General features: G+C 39.8%; 1 protein-coding gene across 1 annotated transcript; it reads left to right on the top strand.

Annotated features, from left to right (window-relative positions):
- The first annotated feature begins 802 nt into the window (after nt 1-802).
- Nucleotides 803-13974, top strand: PTPN1 (protein tyrosine phosphatase, non-receptor type 1). The gene is made up of 8 exons (XM_010087449.1): nt 803-896; nt 2633-2733; nt 4278-4376; nt 7037-7174; nt 8981-9190; nt 9902-10063; nt 10716-10951; nt 13274-13974. The coding sequence occupies exons 2-8, from the start codon at nt 2698-2700 to the stop codon at nt 13479-13481; spliced, it is 1089 nt and encodes a 362-aa protein (XP_010085751.1). The 5' UTR covers nt 803-896; nt 2633-2697; the 3' UTR covers nt 13482-13974.
- The last annotated feature ends 3474 nt before the right edge of the window (nt 13975-17448 follow it).

The raw sequence follows: 17448 nt of genomic DNA, 5'->3' as shown, positions 1-17448 counted from the left end.
AGAATTCTTTTTATTACAACTTTTGAAATTGTCTCAGATAGCTGAGCTGCTATATGCATCTGAAAAAAACTGAAAGAAACCCTAATTATACGCTTGAGATGATATATATGTTTTAGTTGAACATGTGAATTGGATACAAATAACTGTCACCGTTTGCAGCTTTGTGGCATATTGCTGATAACCCAAGATAAAGATGTAAGTGATCTTAGACAAGTCTCTGCTCCGTGTGTGTGTGTGTGATGCCAAGGGGTTAGACAACATTTTTTTCTATCACAATGAACGTTTTGTAATTGCTGCTGAGTCAGAAGTACAATTGGTAGTTTCACTGAGAGTGGAAACAATTGCTTAAAGCAGTTTATATGGAAGTGCTTTCGGGCAGAGACCCTGGTCCATCAGGAGTGTAAAGGCATAATGTCTGGTAGATGTTCTGCTACTTTTATTATGCAAGCTATTAATATTTTAACATGCAAATAATGTTAGTGTTGTATTCTGATAAATTCAAACTCATTTCTTAGGTTGAAGCCCAACGTGGTTTCTGTCCAGAACGTCCCCCACGTGAAGATGTGAAGTCAAACGGGTATTTGTCTTAAAATAGCTAATGGTATGATGATATTAGATGAGTTGTGGAGTCTCCTTCTCTGGAGACATTCAAAGCCCGCCTGGATGCGTTCCTGTGTGATCTGATCTAGGTGTTCCTGCTCCGGCAGGGGGATTGGACTGGATGATCTTTCAAGGTCCCTTCCAATCTCTAACATTCTGTGATTCTGTGAGTTAATATGTAAGACTTTGTTTTGTTTTGTTTCAGGACATCAGGCATGAAGCCAGTGATTTTCCATGTAAAGTGGCCAAACATCCCAGAAACAAAAATAGAAATAGGTACAGAGATGTCAGCCCCTGTAAGTACACTTTCTTTTCCATTGTTTGAAACAGACTGTTGACCTCTAATGACGACTTCTAACAGCTAAATGTTCTTTGTAAGAACAAGATTTCTGTTAGATGGATATGCATTCAAGACAATTCCTTTTGTTAATGTACTTATTTATGAAGTAGATGTCACAGGATGCCATTGTATCCATAGGATTATACTAGAGCAGCATACAGTAGATTCTATATTTGTTGGCAGAAATCTGAAGAAAGGAACTTGCTTTGCCCTTGAATTCTTATGCTAGAGAAGAATGGTGGCTGACGTAGCATTAATAAAATTGGAAGTATCGTTTCTATTGCGATATACTTCCTAGAGCATCCTTCTAGTCAATCTAGCATGACTGCCCCTATTGGGAAAGGGGAAAGAGGCCTGCATAGGACTGCGAGAAATAAATCTAAGCTGGTAAGCTAATTGGAACAGGGAAAAGGGGATGTTTGCAAAAGTGGTAATACTAGTGTGAGACCTGTGTTTCCAAAATGATTATCATTACATACTCTGGTGAATTCTGCTGGGAAGGGCGTCTTTGAGCACATGTCCTCTGTGCAAGGCCCAGCTCAGTTTGGTGTTGCAGCCTGCCTTTCCTCCTGCAACCCCCTGTACAAAGACAGTAACGTTCAGACTTGCCTGTGCCTGGCATGCTTACTTCTGGGGTGCACAGAGAAGTACAGGACTCTAGTCAAACGGTTGGATGTATTGCACACTAAAGAAAGCCCACAGGTAGTTTGCTAAACTGCCTTCGCTGCACTAAATGACAGTGTCTGTTCTGGCACTTCTTTCCCTCTTCGAGGGTGCAGTACTGCTGCCTGTTTTAAGTGCAAAGTTTCTGCAGGCTCTGTCACTGAGAAAATGTCTGTCTTCTATTCAAATACAAGAATATAATTGTATATTGAAAAACTTTTATACTTAGTGGTTGAAAGTTGCTGAAGGCTTTGGGGCGATCGACTAGGAACAACAATGTTGCACATAGTTTGCTTTACTAAGTTCTAATACTTGGGGTTGTGAGTAACAAATGGTTCCCTTTTGCCTTCAGATAATACTGCTTTCAATCTGTTGTGCTTTTTTGCAAAATGTGGGAACTCTTGTATGTGTTCTTTTTTGTTGGTGGTTTGTTTTTTGTTTTTAATCCTAAATGGAGCAAGCTGAGACTAACAAGAGAGCAGTGAAATTGCATTTGCTGTAATTCTTGAATTTTGATCATTCTTCCTGTACATTAAGGCATGGTTAGATTGGGAACAGTAGCTAAATATCTATAAGGAGAATGAGAAGTCTCTGTTCTGTTTGTCCAATATATGTTTAGGCCAGCCTTTAACAGCCTTGAACAAGCTGGGTTTGAATGTTTAAGCTGCAAGAGATAAGCAGTTGTGTAATTAGATTTATTTAAGAACAGTGACTTGATAACTGTACAAATAGGTCAGTGTGATCTGGTTTGCAAATTGCTGTTGTGGTTACTCCAGATGCAAATATTTCCATTCTCGCAATGTGTTCTTAGAAGATGGAGTGCAACTTATGTTCACTGCTCTGCTGTAGTGCTGTTCTTGTAGTACCTGGATTGTATTTCCAGAGTTACAAGCAGCAGCAAACGCTTCTGTGCTACCTTTTAACTCTTCAGGGCGACTCAGCTTTTTTGATCCTAACATCTGATGAGGTTGTGCATGGATTGTGCTGTGTTGCATATACATTAACCAGTGTTTTCTAATTATGCTGCAGTTGATCACAGTCGAATTAAGCTAAACCAAGGTGACAATGACTATATCAATGCTAGTTTGATAAAAATGGAAGAGGCCCAAAGGAGCTACATCCTTACCCAGGTAATTGCTGGCAGTGGATAATAAAAATCATATGGTGATTGGAGTTGTTTTTCATAGGTTTTCTTTAGCCTGTTATGTTTGTTTTCTTTAATTGTAAAGCTGGTTAAGTGTGTATAAACATATGTGTGTATATATAAACATATCCATAGAACAATTCTATAGAAATGCTACATATTTTTTCCTGCTTCTTGTCAGCATTGACTGACTTTTTGTATTTTGCCCACTTTGTACATCTGACTTTATACCCTTCTAGTTTAGAAGCTGATTTATTTCAGAAATCTGCTTGTTGGCTTACAACAAGCAACATTTAGATGTGGTTTAAATGAATCATACTTCTCCTACACAGGTGGCCAGTGAAAAGGCTTGAGACAGTTTTAAGTTGCCTGATAAATTTTCTGAACAGAGGTGAACCTCAGTTAATGAGAGGGCTTCACATTTACAGAACTGTATGTATGAACTCCAAGATGTTCATAACTTTTTGAAATTATATACTTCAAGTATAAGAGATATTTATGTGTTGCGTTGAGTGGGGCAGACATTAACTAAAACATATTAGGGGAATTTCTTACAGCTGACTTTCTTTTTCAAATAAGTAGTGTGCCCCACCACATATTTCTTATTTTAAATGTCCTTCTTAAAGTCGTGTTACTGTAGTATTTACAAATAATGTACCTCCAAATAGCACAGCTTGCAAAAGGTCTAAGTTGGGCAGTGCTGATGCTTCTACCTTTAATATGAGAGAGGAAAGCTAAGAATACAGACTGGAGTGATGGGCATATGGGGGGCAGGAGGGAAGTGGCTGTATTTCACTGAATCTGTGAAATCCACACCTATCTATATAACAAATTTAAAAACACCCAGATACCCTGTTGTCTTATTCAGAGAGCTAGCAACTGTGCCAGAATTTGTGTTTGTTCTAAATGTTTGGTTCCCTGGAGACTGTCCTGGTCTCTGATCTTGACTTTTTTTTTTTACACCTTCCTCCCACACTTTAAGGAAATCTCCTTATGTTAGTAGATAGTAGTCTTTAGAAGGAGTTATTTTGTTCAGTCCCAAAGCAGATCCATGAAGATTCTGGAAAACCATATAGTTTGTTACTGACCAGGTATTGTTTCAGTCTTTTGAATGTTTGTCTATTCAGTCTAGTAATTTTCAAGTATCATGAATAACAAAGATGCGTTACAGCATAGTTCAACATAGGCGTTAATTCTGCTTTTGGTTAGTCAGTGAGGTTTTATTTCTTCATTATATGTGTACCTTTCCTAAGAAAATTCTCTTAGCATTTTTCACTCACAGTTCTCTTCTCCCAAATGAGACTACTTCTCCCTTCCTGTTATGTATGGGGGCAAAAGATTATCCATGCTTTCATGTGTAAATTCATAGTGGCACTTAAAGCGGTATCACTGCAATTTTTTACTATTTGAAATGAGAAGTAGCTTGTTACTTGTTGAAATTTATTGCCTAGTGCAGTAACTTTTACTGGGGAACGTTGCACTGACATTAACAGAAAATAATGCTTATTTCTGGGGATTTTGTCTCTTCAGGGGCCTTTGCCAAATACTTGTGGTCACTTTTGGGAGATGGTTTGGGAACAGAAAAGCCGTGGTGTTGTCATGTTGAACAGAGTGATGGAAAAGGGATCCGTAAGTACTTACCCAGTCCTGGCTATGTGTTCAATGCATGTTTATGGTTTTTCTTTAAAACAAAACAAAACAAAAAAAAACAAAAACCTACCCAAAGAATGGGGAGGGAGGGGAGAGATGGTGACAGTCAGGAATTTTATTTAAGGAATCATGCTTATAATTGAATACCCAGTGAACCGATCTTAGTGCAGTCAGAAGATTATTCAGTTTGTAATTGTAGGTCTTAATTTCTTCTGACTTTGGTGGAAATAAGGCATGAACACAGTATGACTCTCCACATGGATGAACATTTGGTCTCTCCTACAAATCTAGGTATCTGAATGTGGTTCTTTTCAGTGTACACAGTTTACACGTCTCAGAGGTCATTTGCACTGAGCGTTCATTCACAAGCATTATGAAGTGGTTCTGAAGAAGCTACAGAGCCAAGTTTCCTTCATGCTGCAAGAGCTCTGATTATTAAATGTGTCATCTAGACATATTGTTTCTCCGCCAGTCATTGTTTTACAAAAGACATCAGAGGTATTTGGAGAATGGGGGTACAATTGAAAGTGCTTCTCCTGGTATCTGTCTTAAGCAGTAATCTTCCAGGTGATGTGAAGCCTGCTGTTAAGCCAGTGCTTTACTTGCCAGGACAAGTGCAGTGGGCTCAGTTCTGTCCAGACCTTTCAGGAAGTTTACGTTAGACAGGACAGGCAGAAGATAAACAGAAGGAATAGATGAGCAAACAATTGGGGTTATTTTCATTAATTTACCTTTGGATAGATGAAAAGCTTTGGTTCCTCGGGCACATGGAGTAGCTGTTATCTTGGGAAGGAAATGCCCCAGCCGTTCTGACGGCAGAGAAGACAGGAACCATGAGGCGTGGTTTTCATCCATGGGTCAGAGTTCTGCCTCTATGCCAGTTCCACAGCTGCCATCCTTAAAGTGGACTTGGCAGCTGTGCAAATTTGAGACAAAAGCAATTTTAAAGACTGATAGAAGCGCAATTTGCTGTTGAATGTTGCAGTGTAGTCAGTATAAAGGCACTCTGGAGGAGGAGTAGTGGGTATGTTGGGTATCCACCAGTGATCACTAGGTGGTACATGCTTTTGCATAATTAGGAAAGAACTCCCAATCATCAGGAAAATGCTTGTGCAATGAGCTGTGTTTTAATAAACTGCAGTCTTGATTTCTGAGTGTTTTGCTTTTTTTGTAGTGCAAGTGAAATTTAATCTACTATTAAATTTCTAACTAATTTTTCAATAGTTTCTTCCTTTCCAACCATTCCCGCCTGTTCTCTGCTCTGCCAGTAGTTTTGAAAATAATGAATTATTGTCATCCCTTAGGGCAGACTGCTTACACTTCTGAGCAAACAGCAGTGGGGGACCTACAGAGGAGCACAACAAAATATTGTTTGCAGACACATTTGGTGGAGAAATCAGACACAAAGCCAGTTGCTGTCTCTTTAACATTAATATAAAAAAAATAAGTGCAGAGAGTTATAGCTGCATTCTATACCCCGATAAACTAGAGGATGTATTTTGAGTAAAAACTAGAATTGGTCTGAGCAAAACTAGTGTTAGTCTTCCTATGAATAAAATACTGAACAGTTCTCTTATTTATAAAATGTTGTCAGAAATCATCTTAGTCTTGAGAATGCCATTCTTTTTATATCGTTTTTCCACTTCAACTTTAAAGCCACGTTATTTGCCATTTAATAAAAGAGACGTTAGCCGTGTCCAACAAGCCATTCGTACTGCGTGTTTAGGTGGGGGCAAATGGTGGTCGTCATCGCGTTGCAGCGGCGCGGTGCTTGGTGGCAGAAGTAGCAGGCCAGTTCTCCCAGTCACAATATCCTTAGATTTAAGTGTTAGAAACTTAGTTGCAGACTTTCCTATTGTTGTTTTTGATTAGTTTCTTTAGTTTCTTTTTTTTTTCCTGCACACTGCAAAATGTGCTACTTTTCTATTTGGTCGACTCATTTAGGGTCCTAGCATGTCGCAGTCTTTGCAGAACTAAGCTATCTGGGAAACTTTACTGAGAAAATTGAAATTCAGTCAGAAGTAGGTAATACGAATATTTGCTGAATGCAGGGGTTTTTGTTTGGCACTTTTAAACTGTGCCATGTAAAATCAAAATGATCTCACTGCTATTTTTATTTTTGTGGTGAGCGAGTGGAGTAACCCAAAATCTCATCTGATGTTACACTTGCAAATTAGCGATATTGTAATTCTCTGTGTGTAGCTTATTTGTGGAATTCATAATACTTTTTCACAGTATGTTCTGTTCTTGTTAACATCTATCTCTTCTTTTGAAATTTAAATATTTGACATGAGGACAATAAATAAAGTGCAGAGTAGACTAAAATTCAGATTTTGGCAGAGTGTTATGAGAGCTTTTACACTTAGAAAGTTATTAGATTTTTTTTGTTTGTTCAGACACAAACTAAAATAAATGCCTTTGGTGATTTTGATTAAGATTCTGTAGCTTCATAGATTCTGTGAAGATGTGGTTCTGCAACATAAAGGAAGACTGCTATTCTTCACACTAGAATTGGTCCTTCTTATAATAAAAGCAGATGAAGAAATTGTCTCATAAGAAAGTGTTGTATTTAAGGATGCTTATTCCTTGCCTTTCACACAAACAGAAATGATGCATTAATGTCTCCTGTTTGTTTTTAGATAAAGTGTGCACAGTACTGGCCACGGAAGGAGGAGAAAGAAATGGTTTTTGAAGATACAAACTTGAAACTAACATTGATATCTGAAGATATAAAATCATATTACACAGTACGACAGCTAGAATTGGAAAACCTTACAGTAAGTACAGAAACTAGTACCAATCAGATTCTTCAGTCTCTCTGAGGTGAGATTTGCCTCCTTGTCAACACGGTCTTGAAAAAGATGGTCACTAATTATAGCAGATTTTGTTCTGGAATTGGTGATTCTGCATGAGATTGTTCTTCAGCCTCCAGTTTGTGTGTTGTGGAAATGAAACTCTTAAATATTTATGAAACCTATCTGGGGAAGCTAGTCGTTTTCTTGTCTTGGCTGTACAGAGTGAGAAGGTTAGTTTGTCACTACCTTTCAGAGAACCCTTTTAAAGTCACTTAGGAGATGTTCTAGTGCTTTTGTACTGAAATAATTGCCCTTCCTGTCACTTAAGGTGCCTGTTTGCTGCTGTCTTCTTGTAGGGTTTATCTTTAGGTTTTGAAGTAAATCTTCAGGTTTTGCATTGATGGCCTTCATCAGAAAGCTGGAACTGTTTTAGCCCTGGTCCTGCAGTGAGCTGTATGGAGCTTGGTACAAGAATCAGGCCACTAGCTTTAACAGAAATAACTCTTTTTTTTTTGTTGTGTTGTTTTGTTTTGTTTCTTTTTCCTTTTTTTTCCTTTTTTTCTTTACTGCTTTTTTCTTTATTTTTAATTTTTTTCTTTTTCTTCTTTTTTTCTTATTTCTCATTTTTTTTCCTTTTGCACCATATGAGAATAAAACTATACATGCTGTTTCCCACCCTTCCTCTCCTCTTCAATACTGCTCTGTATTTGAGCAGTGAGAGCTAATCTAAAGCTCCTTGGGGAGACTGGCTAAGGAAGAACACCATCCACTTTCACTGAATGGAGGTCACTGAAAATAATGTCTGAGGTCCTTGATGGTACGGAGCTGGGTGTGTATGTCATGACATGCTAGCCTGAGTTCTCTTCTGTTCTGGTACTGCTCACTACTGTGAGACACAGTTACTCCTTTGCTCATCTGTTAGCATCTTGCCTGCTTTATCCTGCCAGGAGACGTGATTCAGCAGATATTAATTGCTAAATTATGCCTGAGTAGGAATTTAGTTGATGTAGTTTGTGGTGTGTATTAACTATGTAGACATGTTTGATGGTTGTAGCTCAGTATTGTAGGAGGATGTGAGCACCAGAGGTTTAGTAGTCTTGGAAGAACGTTTTCAGGTTGGGAGCAAACCTGTAAAGGAACAGCTGTGATAGTGTAAGAGTTTTGTCTGCAAAAAGTGTAGAGGGCTTCCATAACTTGAGGTACTCCATTTTGAGAAATTGTCAAATTATATTCTGTCATTAGCAATTGGAAGGCAGTAGTGCCAGCTGTCTCATGGTGATACAAGCATTTGAACTGTTCTGAAAAAGCTAAACCATGTTATAAATAAGTAAATTTACTTATCCAATTCTCTTTGCTCAAAATGGAGACCTTCACAGCAAGAGATAGTTATTTGTAATTAGTTTCTTAGCTGTGCAGCTATAAAAGCTCCCTCAGCCTGGTGGAACTTTCTCACTTGAATTTAAGTGAGCTGTTCTGAAGATGTAGTGGAAGCAGTGTAGTCTGAGTAGCATACAAAGCTGAGCAGTCACACGCCTCCGTTCCATATGAATCAGAGTTATATTTTCAAAGGAGGTAGCTGAAATTTTTCCAAAGGCTCAAATTTGAAATTGACCTAAAGGTAAAAATGTCTGATGTCTAAAGCTGTCTAGGCATATAAGTGACTATTTGCTAGGAAAATGGACATGGAATTGTGTTTGTTGATGAGAACATTGTTGTAGGCAACTGTGCTTTGAATACTTGTGACTTGTGTATCCAAGCTAAAAGATTTCCTAAATACCGTTTTTACAGACACAGGAAACTAGAGAGATTCTGCACTTTCATTATACTACGTGGCCTGACTTTGGCGTCCCAGAGTCACCTGCTTCATTCCTCAATTTCCTGTTCAAAGTGAGAGAGTCTGGCTCGCTTAACCCTGAGCATGGACCCATTGTGGTGCACTGCAGTGCAGGAATCGGGAGATCGGGAACTTTTTGTTTGGTTGATACATGTCTTCTACTGGTAAGAACTACTTATCCTAGATGATATGCTATTTCTGTAGAGTTATTTTGAGGAACGGTTTGTTGTAGGCTTACAAAGAGCTGTGGTATGCTCTGTGAAGCATTGTTGCATGCTGTTTCCCATTATCTTACTCATACTCCGGTTTGAGAGTGTATTCCAGGGCAGATCTCGTTCTTAACTGACCATTTTGAGTCTGGGGAAGAAAAGTCTCTAGTTTTCAGTGCGATTTGCAAAAATAGGCTTTGTCCTCATGGTTAAGAAAAAAAAAACACTAGATGTCTGCTAAGTAATAGTGTGAACTATCCTGAAACAATGCACAATAAATCTGAAGTGTTTCCTTTTACAGAGTCAACTTTGCCTGTAGGCAGGGGGAAATTATCCTGACTTTAAGATAAAACTGGAATTCCCTTTATTCTCTCACTGTGTGAGACCAACTAATATAAAGAAGTCAAGCCTAGGTTAATATTTTTTTTCCCTAATTATATTTTCAAAACAAGAAAGACAAAAAGGGGAAAATATACAACATTTGGGAGGCCCAGTGTGTTTTCCCCTCTGTCTTTTTAGAGACCCAGTAAACAGCTGCTAATACCAGGTTTTTATTAGTTTATTAATTCTGTAACATGGAGGGTAGTCTGAAGGCCTTACTACAAAATGAGTTCTTGTAGTGAATCTCATCAGAGCATAAAGCATGTTTCACATTTTTGTCTTCAGATGGACAAACGGAAAGATCCTTCTTCTGTGGATGTGAAGCAGGTTCTCCTAGAGATGAGGAAGTACAGAATGGGACTTATACAGACAGCAGATCAGCTCCGTTTCTCCTACTTAGCTGTTATCGAAGGGGCAAAATTCATTATGGGAGATGCTTCAGTGCAAGTGAGTACTATAGACTGCACAGCCTAATTCAATGAGCCGCAACTCTGTGTTAACTGTAGCAAATATATGGAATGAACAGAACAGAAAGAAACTTCACATTTCATGCTTGCTTCAGCTTCAATAAATTTTTATATTATGGGGTTCTTAAATACAATGCCTTATGATCTGTCACGACCTAAAATGTTATATATAAGAACCTTCAGAAAAGTACCTGTGATAAAGCAGGTGGCCTTGTGTACTTTTCTACACTGTAATTGTGGTGTAGACTGGCTGCATTGGCCTTGCTTTTCATTTCTGGCATCTTAGAAAAAAAATTTATTATATGAAGTTTAAGTATTATGATTAAATCCTACAAGTTGTTTTATGGTGAGCGGAACTCTGGCAACAGAGATTCTCTTTTGTGCTATGTACATTTTCCAGACGTAGATTAAAATTTATTGCGTTTATAGCTGTTGTCTTCTGTGTACTTGGATGTAGCTTAGGTTTGGAGTTGTCTCTTTTTTCTTTTCTTTTTTTCAATGCAAATGAGTAGCCATTCTAAGAATAAATGAAAATGTACAGTATAAAGACCTTACCATGTAAAAGTTAAAAGTTACAGTAGTTTACATAAAAGAACTAGAGAAAAGCTTGATGGGACTTTTCCTTCCTGAAGGAACAGTGGAAAGAGCTCTCCAACGAAGACCTGGACCCACCTCCTGAGCATACCCCACCACCTCCCAGGCCACCAAAGCGAACCTCAGAAATGCACAATGGAAGGATGCATGAACACACAGAATTCTTTCCTAAACACCAAGTAGTGGAGGAAGAGATTACATGTTCGGTCAGCACTGTGGAAGAGATGGTTCCAGATGGCAGAGCTCGTTCATCTACACCACTGATCACAGACAGGTAATTTATTTAGTTTCCCACTTCTAATTGTCCCAAGAAGATTGTCAGCATTAGTCACGTAGCTGAAAACCAGACTGACTAGCTTTAGCCACACTTAGAAATGTGATATCAATTGCAAGCAAAGCTACTTTTGATGAAAGGATTAGAGGGGGCTCATGGACAGAGAACTTTTCTACCTGTCATTGTGTCCTAAACTGTGAGGACTGATAACTGTGCAGAAATGCTGTGTGCATGCAGTAGTGGAACGGTGGAGAAGCCAAGGTTCCTGACTGCGTAACCACTAGATGTCACTGTCACTCCTGATTTGTCGGAGTGGCAAGGAATGGGTTGAAATCCCCATGCCTTGGTGTTGCTGACATCCTGCATCTTAACTAGATTTATACAGAACAAAAAAAAAAAAAATCAAAAAGAAAAAAAAAAAAGATAAAAAACCCTGCACCCACCAGGGATAATCAAGGGAAAGTTTAATGTTCCCCCACTAGATGGTCTTCTAACAAGACATCTTCAGCTTCCCATGGGAATACTGGAATAAAATACCAAGTTTTAGTATTGTCCACAGAACTCTAGAGCCTTTTCAACAGATGCAGCTGCTGGCCTTGATGTATTTAATTTGGCTGAACCAGTGGGGGAGTGTGTGACTCTGGGAACTGGAGATTAACGAGATGTGTTTCCACTAGTCTTTCTTCAAAATAAACCTCCTCTTAATTTCACATAGCAGAGAGGCTGAGATTCTAGAAGTGAAATACTCGAGTTCCAAACATCTTTACTAAAAAGAAAGGAAATCTTGGAAATAGGAATGGACACAAATGGAAGCTAAGCTACAAAAGGAGGAAATGTTGCAATGGTGGCACCCCCCTCTGTCTTCCCTCTGTGACAATATAGTTCTGTTACCAGAATGTTTGCCTGGCTTGTGAGATGCCAGACAATGCTTTCCACACCTAATGAAGAGTATGGATTTAAAGCTGGTGCCTTGTATCTTCTCATTAGCTCTATAAATCTGAATTTCTCAGTGAATAAGTGATTTCCTGGAAATACTTTACACAGTGTAGTTTCAGTGAACATAAGACATGCCCGGCTCTGAAGAGCTGAGAGACTCAATCAGTGTCATTTATTATAGTGCCTTGTCTGGGGCTGACGTTGAGTCATCCTCTGGAGCTGCCTGTGTTCATTGATTGCAGAGGCTGACCAGACATCTGCCTTTCACCTTCCTGAAGTTAAACCCTACCTTATACGCCATTTCAGGCATACTAGGAAAGGCCAGGATTTGCATCCTGACCTCCCTCATACCATACTGGTATTGTTGGTGCAGGATCGGGCCCCCTTGTGATCATCACTCTTGTCCCTGGTTCTGGGACAGTGAGTCTAGAAGGGGGAGAGTGAAACCTGCCAGGCGGGAGGGGGAAGGAGCAGAGAGAGAGGAGCAGTCTGGGGTGAAAGGATGTGGGACAGTGTGAGGCTGGAGGAAACGCAGTGGTGGGAAATAGACGTAGTGCTGGCAGAGGTAAGGGAAGAAGCAGAAGTCTTAAGCACATTTATTTTCCTGCCCAAATATTCTAGTGTCTGGGATGGAAGATTCCCAAGTTCTTCTATACTTAAACTGTCAGCAGATGTTTAGGAAATCCCCCTGCACAGCATCTCCCCGCAGGTTACCACCCTGCTGGTTCTCACCGCACAATGATGCTCTGCTTTCTAAGTGCAGCTGGAAGAAGTTGTACAGCAGATGTAAAAGTTCCTGCTTCAGTTAAGAAGCATCTTCAGGTGTCAGTATACTGCCAACAGGATGGAGGTCTAGTATCTAGAAACAAAACCATGTTTAGAGAGTATTAAAGGTGCAGAGATCTTCAGTTCCATCATTAAAAGCTCTTGCAAAGCATTTAGCTACTCTTTCGAAGTTACGGCTGCATGAGCAACCACAGTTCTGTTAATTTCTGACTTTTCAGGCAGGTGCTCGATTCTAGAACCTGAATGTTCTCCTGACCCGGATCTATGTTTGCTGTGTGATAGTTCACTGCTTGGCTCGGGGCAGGATTGCGATAAACGATGGGAGTAGGTGGTGTTTAAAACTAAGTCAGCTTGCTCTTCAAAGGGCACAAAATACTCCAATGCATGGCTTTTGATGACAGGAGCTATTCTAACACATCATTCAATAGCCAGAACAGTGATCGTTAGTGATAGGCTTTGGTTTGTCATCTGCTGCAGCTCCTGGTAGCAGATGTCCAGCTTTGTGGTGTTGGGTGGGTGAGGCCCTGCTTCTGTAGAGTGCGTGTGGCCTCTCTCTCAACAGACAATCCAGTACTGAATGTTTATCTCTTTGGCCTTAAGCACTAGTCAAGACACTGAAATTCGGAGGAGAACTGTTGGTGAAAACCTGCGTCTCTCGCCCCACAAAGAAGAGTCAGTGAAGTCAGAAAGCTCAGAAGAGGATGATGAGAACATGATGACAACCTGGAAGCCATTTCTAGTGAATATATGCATGTTCACCTTCCTCACGGCAGGAGCTTATCTCTGTTACAGGGTGTGTTTTCATTGATGGACATGCCGGCAAGATCGACCCTGCAGAAAACGCCAACGATTTGATCGGTTTGTAATAAGCTTCTCTGAAATAAAGCTAATTGAGGCATGTGAGCCTCCTCTCAGTGGAGGCAGAACTTTGGTTAGGGCTTAAAGAGAGAATTGATGCACTAGGGTTTTATCTAGCCCTGTGGTCCCAAGAACATAATATTCTAATCTCAGGGCCTTAAAATATTCAGGAGTAAGCAGAGAAAATGCCAAATAGTCTGTTTTCCTTTTTTTTTTTCTTTTTTTTTTTTTTAAACTAAATAATAGAATTACAACACATTGTTGTTTTTAGCCTTTTTTAAAAAGCCAGTTCTTTTTCTTTTGTGTTTCAGAAAGACTAGGCACAAGTGAAACTTGCTTGTACTCTCCAAGTGTTGTAACCAAATACATGACCTGCATTGATAAGTTCCCAAAAAAAGAAAAAGAAACCCACATACCTGAAGAATGTAAACTTTGTGGAAGGGAGGGTGTTGGGGGAAGGGTGTTTGTGGTTGGGTTTTTGTTTTGTTTTGTTTTTAACTTGCTTCATCATTAAAGACTGAGTTGTGGGCAGTGCCTGTGGTATTGATATATTTAATCTTGGCATAACTGTTCTTAAAGAGCTTATTGTTTTACATGTGTTTATAGAAACAGGCTTCTGCATTTGCTCAGGGTATCCCAACATGTCAAGATTTTTTTTTTTTTGCTTTTTTTTTTTTAATAAGTGTATCTCCTCATTGACTTTTGTTGCACTCTACTTGCACATATGCCTATTTACATTGCACCATCCTTTGTAAAGCTGTTTTTACTTTTATATTCTGGGTTAGGAGAGGTTATGGGGAGGGAGAGAAGCAGGAAGGGAAATTCAACCAAAACATATCCACCAGCATTTTGCAGATGTGCAGCTGGCATTCAGAAGGACCAGTTCTTAAACCTCATCATTTGGAATGTAAAATGCAGTTTCACTCTCCGTCTGCTCCGTAAGGAGTAGCGTGCTTCCTGCAAGGGCCGGGGAGGTGACGGACTCAGAGGCATTGCAGGCAGTGACCGGGAAAGCGTTTCAGTAAATCCAGAGCAATTAATGCTGTGGCAGCTTCCTTAAGATGTAAAAAGTTCAACAGAAGAGATGATGGTCTGTGAATCTATCAGTTGGCTTATGATGCAAGCGTTTGTGTGTTCTGCTTTGTTTAAAGCAAAGATTCAAATACTGGCTAGAGTTTGGCTTGAAGATACGCTCTTCAGTACTTACTGGACACGGTGGTGTAGGAGGGTGAGTCTTGCACCTCTGTAGACAGGGTTGTTGCTATCCAAAGTCAGCGAGGGAAGAGGGGTGGGTTTGTCCTGTGCCACGCTGTGTCTGCATTGTTTGCGCAGTCAGGGGGTCTGTCCTGTGGGCCCAGGACTTGAATAATGTAAAGTGCTTGTAAATAAGGATTTGGGTGCATTGGTAGAACAGTGACTGGAAGTCGGCATTGCACTCATCTGAGTCAATGCTGGTCCTCTTGTTTGTACCAAATTATAAATAGTTTAATCAACGATAGCAAAGATTTCTTTGCTCGTGTCATGGGGCAGAGGGTAGGAGTAAACTCGCTGCTGAGAGTTGTAGTGATTGAAACTAAACCATGACAGCTGATTTGCAACGCCGTTACTAATCTGTTCTTTTTATTTTTAAAGGCTTTCTAGATCTATAGCACTTAACCACCATTCTCAGTGCAGACATCGCTGTGGAGTATCTTATGTAAGTCTCTCTCCACTCCATACTTATTTTTGCAAAGCTGTCGTAGGTGTAGCTCTTTTCCTTCAGAGAATAAGTTGGTGAGTGGGGGAGGGCGGGTGGGAGTTATTTCTATTTTGTGTTTTGTTAAGCTTGCATCAAGGGCTTTTCAAAAGTACAATAATAAATCCTCAGGTAGTACTGGGAATCAATACTTTACCTGTGAGACTGTTGGTCAGACCAGTACTTGAAAGGAGGAATGTTGTAATCAGTCACTATTTAGTTATATTATTGGAAACATGAAAAATGAGTATAGACAAATGGTAATATATAATGGCTCATCTGTGTATTTAAGATACAGTATGTGATTGCTTTGTCCCCACTGTTCTCTCCATCATCTGGTAGAATATTGTTTGAAGGTACATTTGTACCCTGTTTGTATTAAAATGCATGTAAAGTCCTCTAGTGTCCTGATTAAATACCACGTGCTTGAAAGGTGAAAGAACTTATATTTCTGCTTACTGATGTGCCCAGATTATATTTGCATGAACTGATCATAAGTGGCTGTGGTTCAAAGGGTGTTGCTGAAAGTATCTCTGTCCAGCGATGGACTGATTTGGTGTTTATCAGATAATGTACTCGCCTAATCCTTGGCATGACTTCCTATTGAATTCTGCGTACTCAGTGTAACCCGGGTGTTAGCATGGTTCATTTCAGCTGAGTAACTATAGTACCGACATTCCAGAGAGTTCCGTAAGCCCTATTCACACCTCACCTCTGGTCACTTCAGGCAAGCAATAGCTCCACGGTTGCAGGGTCTGGCTTGCTGTGCTGCCCTCAGAGCTGCCCTGGAGGAGGGAGAGGAACGCCTCTATGGCAAGGTCTCTGGAGCATGCTTTGGGCTGCAGAAATTGAGGCTCCTGAAGTGGTGGCCCATTTAACAACCAACAAAACCCACCTCTTTGTTGTTCCCAACAGGGAATATTTTAAAATTTAGGCTGGACAGGAAAGCAAAGCATCCTTCCTTTGAATCCAGAGTAATTCACTTGCAAATTATTCTAACAAGAGGAAGTTTCTGCAGATGATAAAGTTTTGAATGTCCCCTTTGTGCCCATGTATTCTGCCATTTCTTTCATCTGTTCCAAATCCAGAACTTACAGTGGCCCGGCATAGACAGTGGGATATCCCACAAGCCCAGTGAGGTGTGTATAAGGCTTAGAATACTGAACTGTAAACATTTTTGTTTTGATGTCCTGTATATGTATGTAGTAGTTTGGGTGTGTATATACAGTAGCGTTTCAAAGTGGGTGTATTGGTTAACCTATTCTTGGAAAATGGACAAATATCCATGTTAAACTTGTTAGAAAGTTAGTGAGCTGCTCTGCTATATGCCTTAAGCAAATATTTACTCATCAGGTCTTTCTTTTTTACAGATTGCCATAGAATAAACTTTTTTAAAAAAATAAAAAACCAAAAAAGCTAAATGTTTTGGTATAATACATTTTCAGGTATCTTGTCTTTTGTGTAAGCCGCTGCAAAGACCTCACAGGTTATAGTAAAATTGTACAGTTTTTCAATTTCCCATACAAGTTTTCAGTTCTCATTTCAGTTGTAACAATAAAATTCCTTTTTTAAAGAATGTACATCAGAGTCTAATTTCTTCCTGTCTTCTCAGAGCTGGAGCCCCAGGCTCCTGTTTTGAATCACTTGCAGATCTGGGCTAGTGTGAGATTTGGTGAGTTTTTTGTAGAGGAAAGTGATTTAAATGTTACTGTAAGAACTTACCTGTAGGTCAGAGCTCCAGTAAAAAGAGAGTAAGTGAAATAAGCGTCATCCAGTGTGTCACCCTGACACATACATCATCTCCCTTCTCTACTATTTCACTTGAACCAGTTAAATATTAACTATCTTGGCCCAGGAATCAGTGTAATATACAAAGTGCAGTTAACTCTCCATCATCCGTGGTTTCTGCAAGAGCGTCAGTCTTGCCTTAACCTGACGCTGCCCGTGGCAGGGATACAGCAGCTTTTCCAGGGTGGTTGGATTGAAGTATTCACCTTTTTGTTTACATTGTAAAGGAAAGCTACAAGTGGAAGAAAGGTGCTTGAAGAGCAAGTTTTCAGTAGTTTCATGAAGTGGTATTAAACCAGCTGTGGTGGGTTTTCACGCACTACCCCGAGCAACTGCCAGCACCTCACTGTTAGGGGTGAAAGCCCAGCTGAGGTTCAGGCTGCCCCTGTCTTTT

This window comes from Pterocles gutturalis, unplaced genomic scaffold (genome assembly GCF_000699245.1).
Source record: "Pterocles gutturalis isolate BGI_N339 unplaced genomic scaffold, ASM69924v1 scaffold12311, whole genome shotgun sequence".
Lineage (NCBI taxonomy): Eukaryota > Metazoa > Chordata > Aves > Pterocliformes > Pteroclidae > Pterocles > Pterocles gutturalis.
The sequence above is the reverse complement of the archived record's forward strand: the minus strand, read 5'-3'. Positions and strand labels throughout refer to the sequence as shown.

Excerpts from the sequence above, each read along its gene's own strand:
- PTPN1 (XM_010087449.1), top strand. The coding sequence starts at position 2,698 with ATGGAAGAGGCCCAAAGGAGCTACATCCTTACCCAG. Across the intron at positions 2,734-4,277 it reads GGAGCTACATCCTTACCCAG|GGGCCTTTGCCAAATACTTG; the intron begins GTAATTGCTGGC and ends TTGTCTCTTCAG. Across the intron at positions 10,952-13,273 it reads ACACCACTGATCACAGACAG|CACTAGTCAAGACACTGAAA; the intron begins GTAATTTATTTA and ends TTTGGCCTTAAG.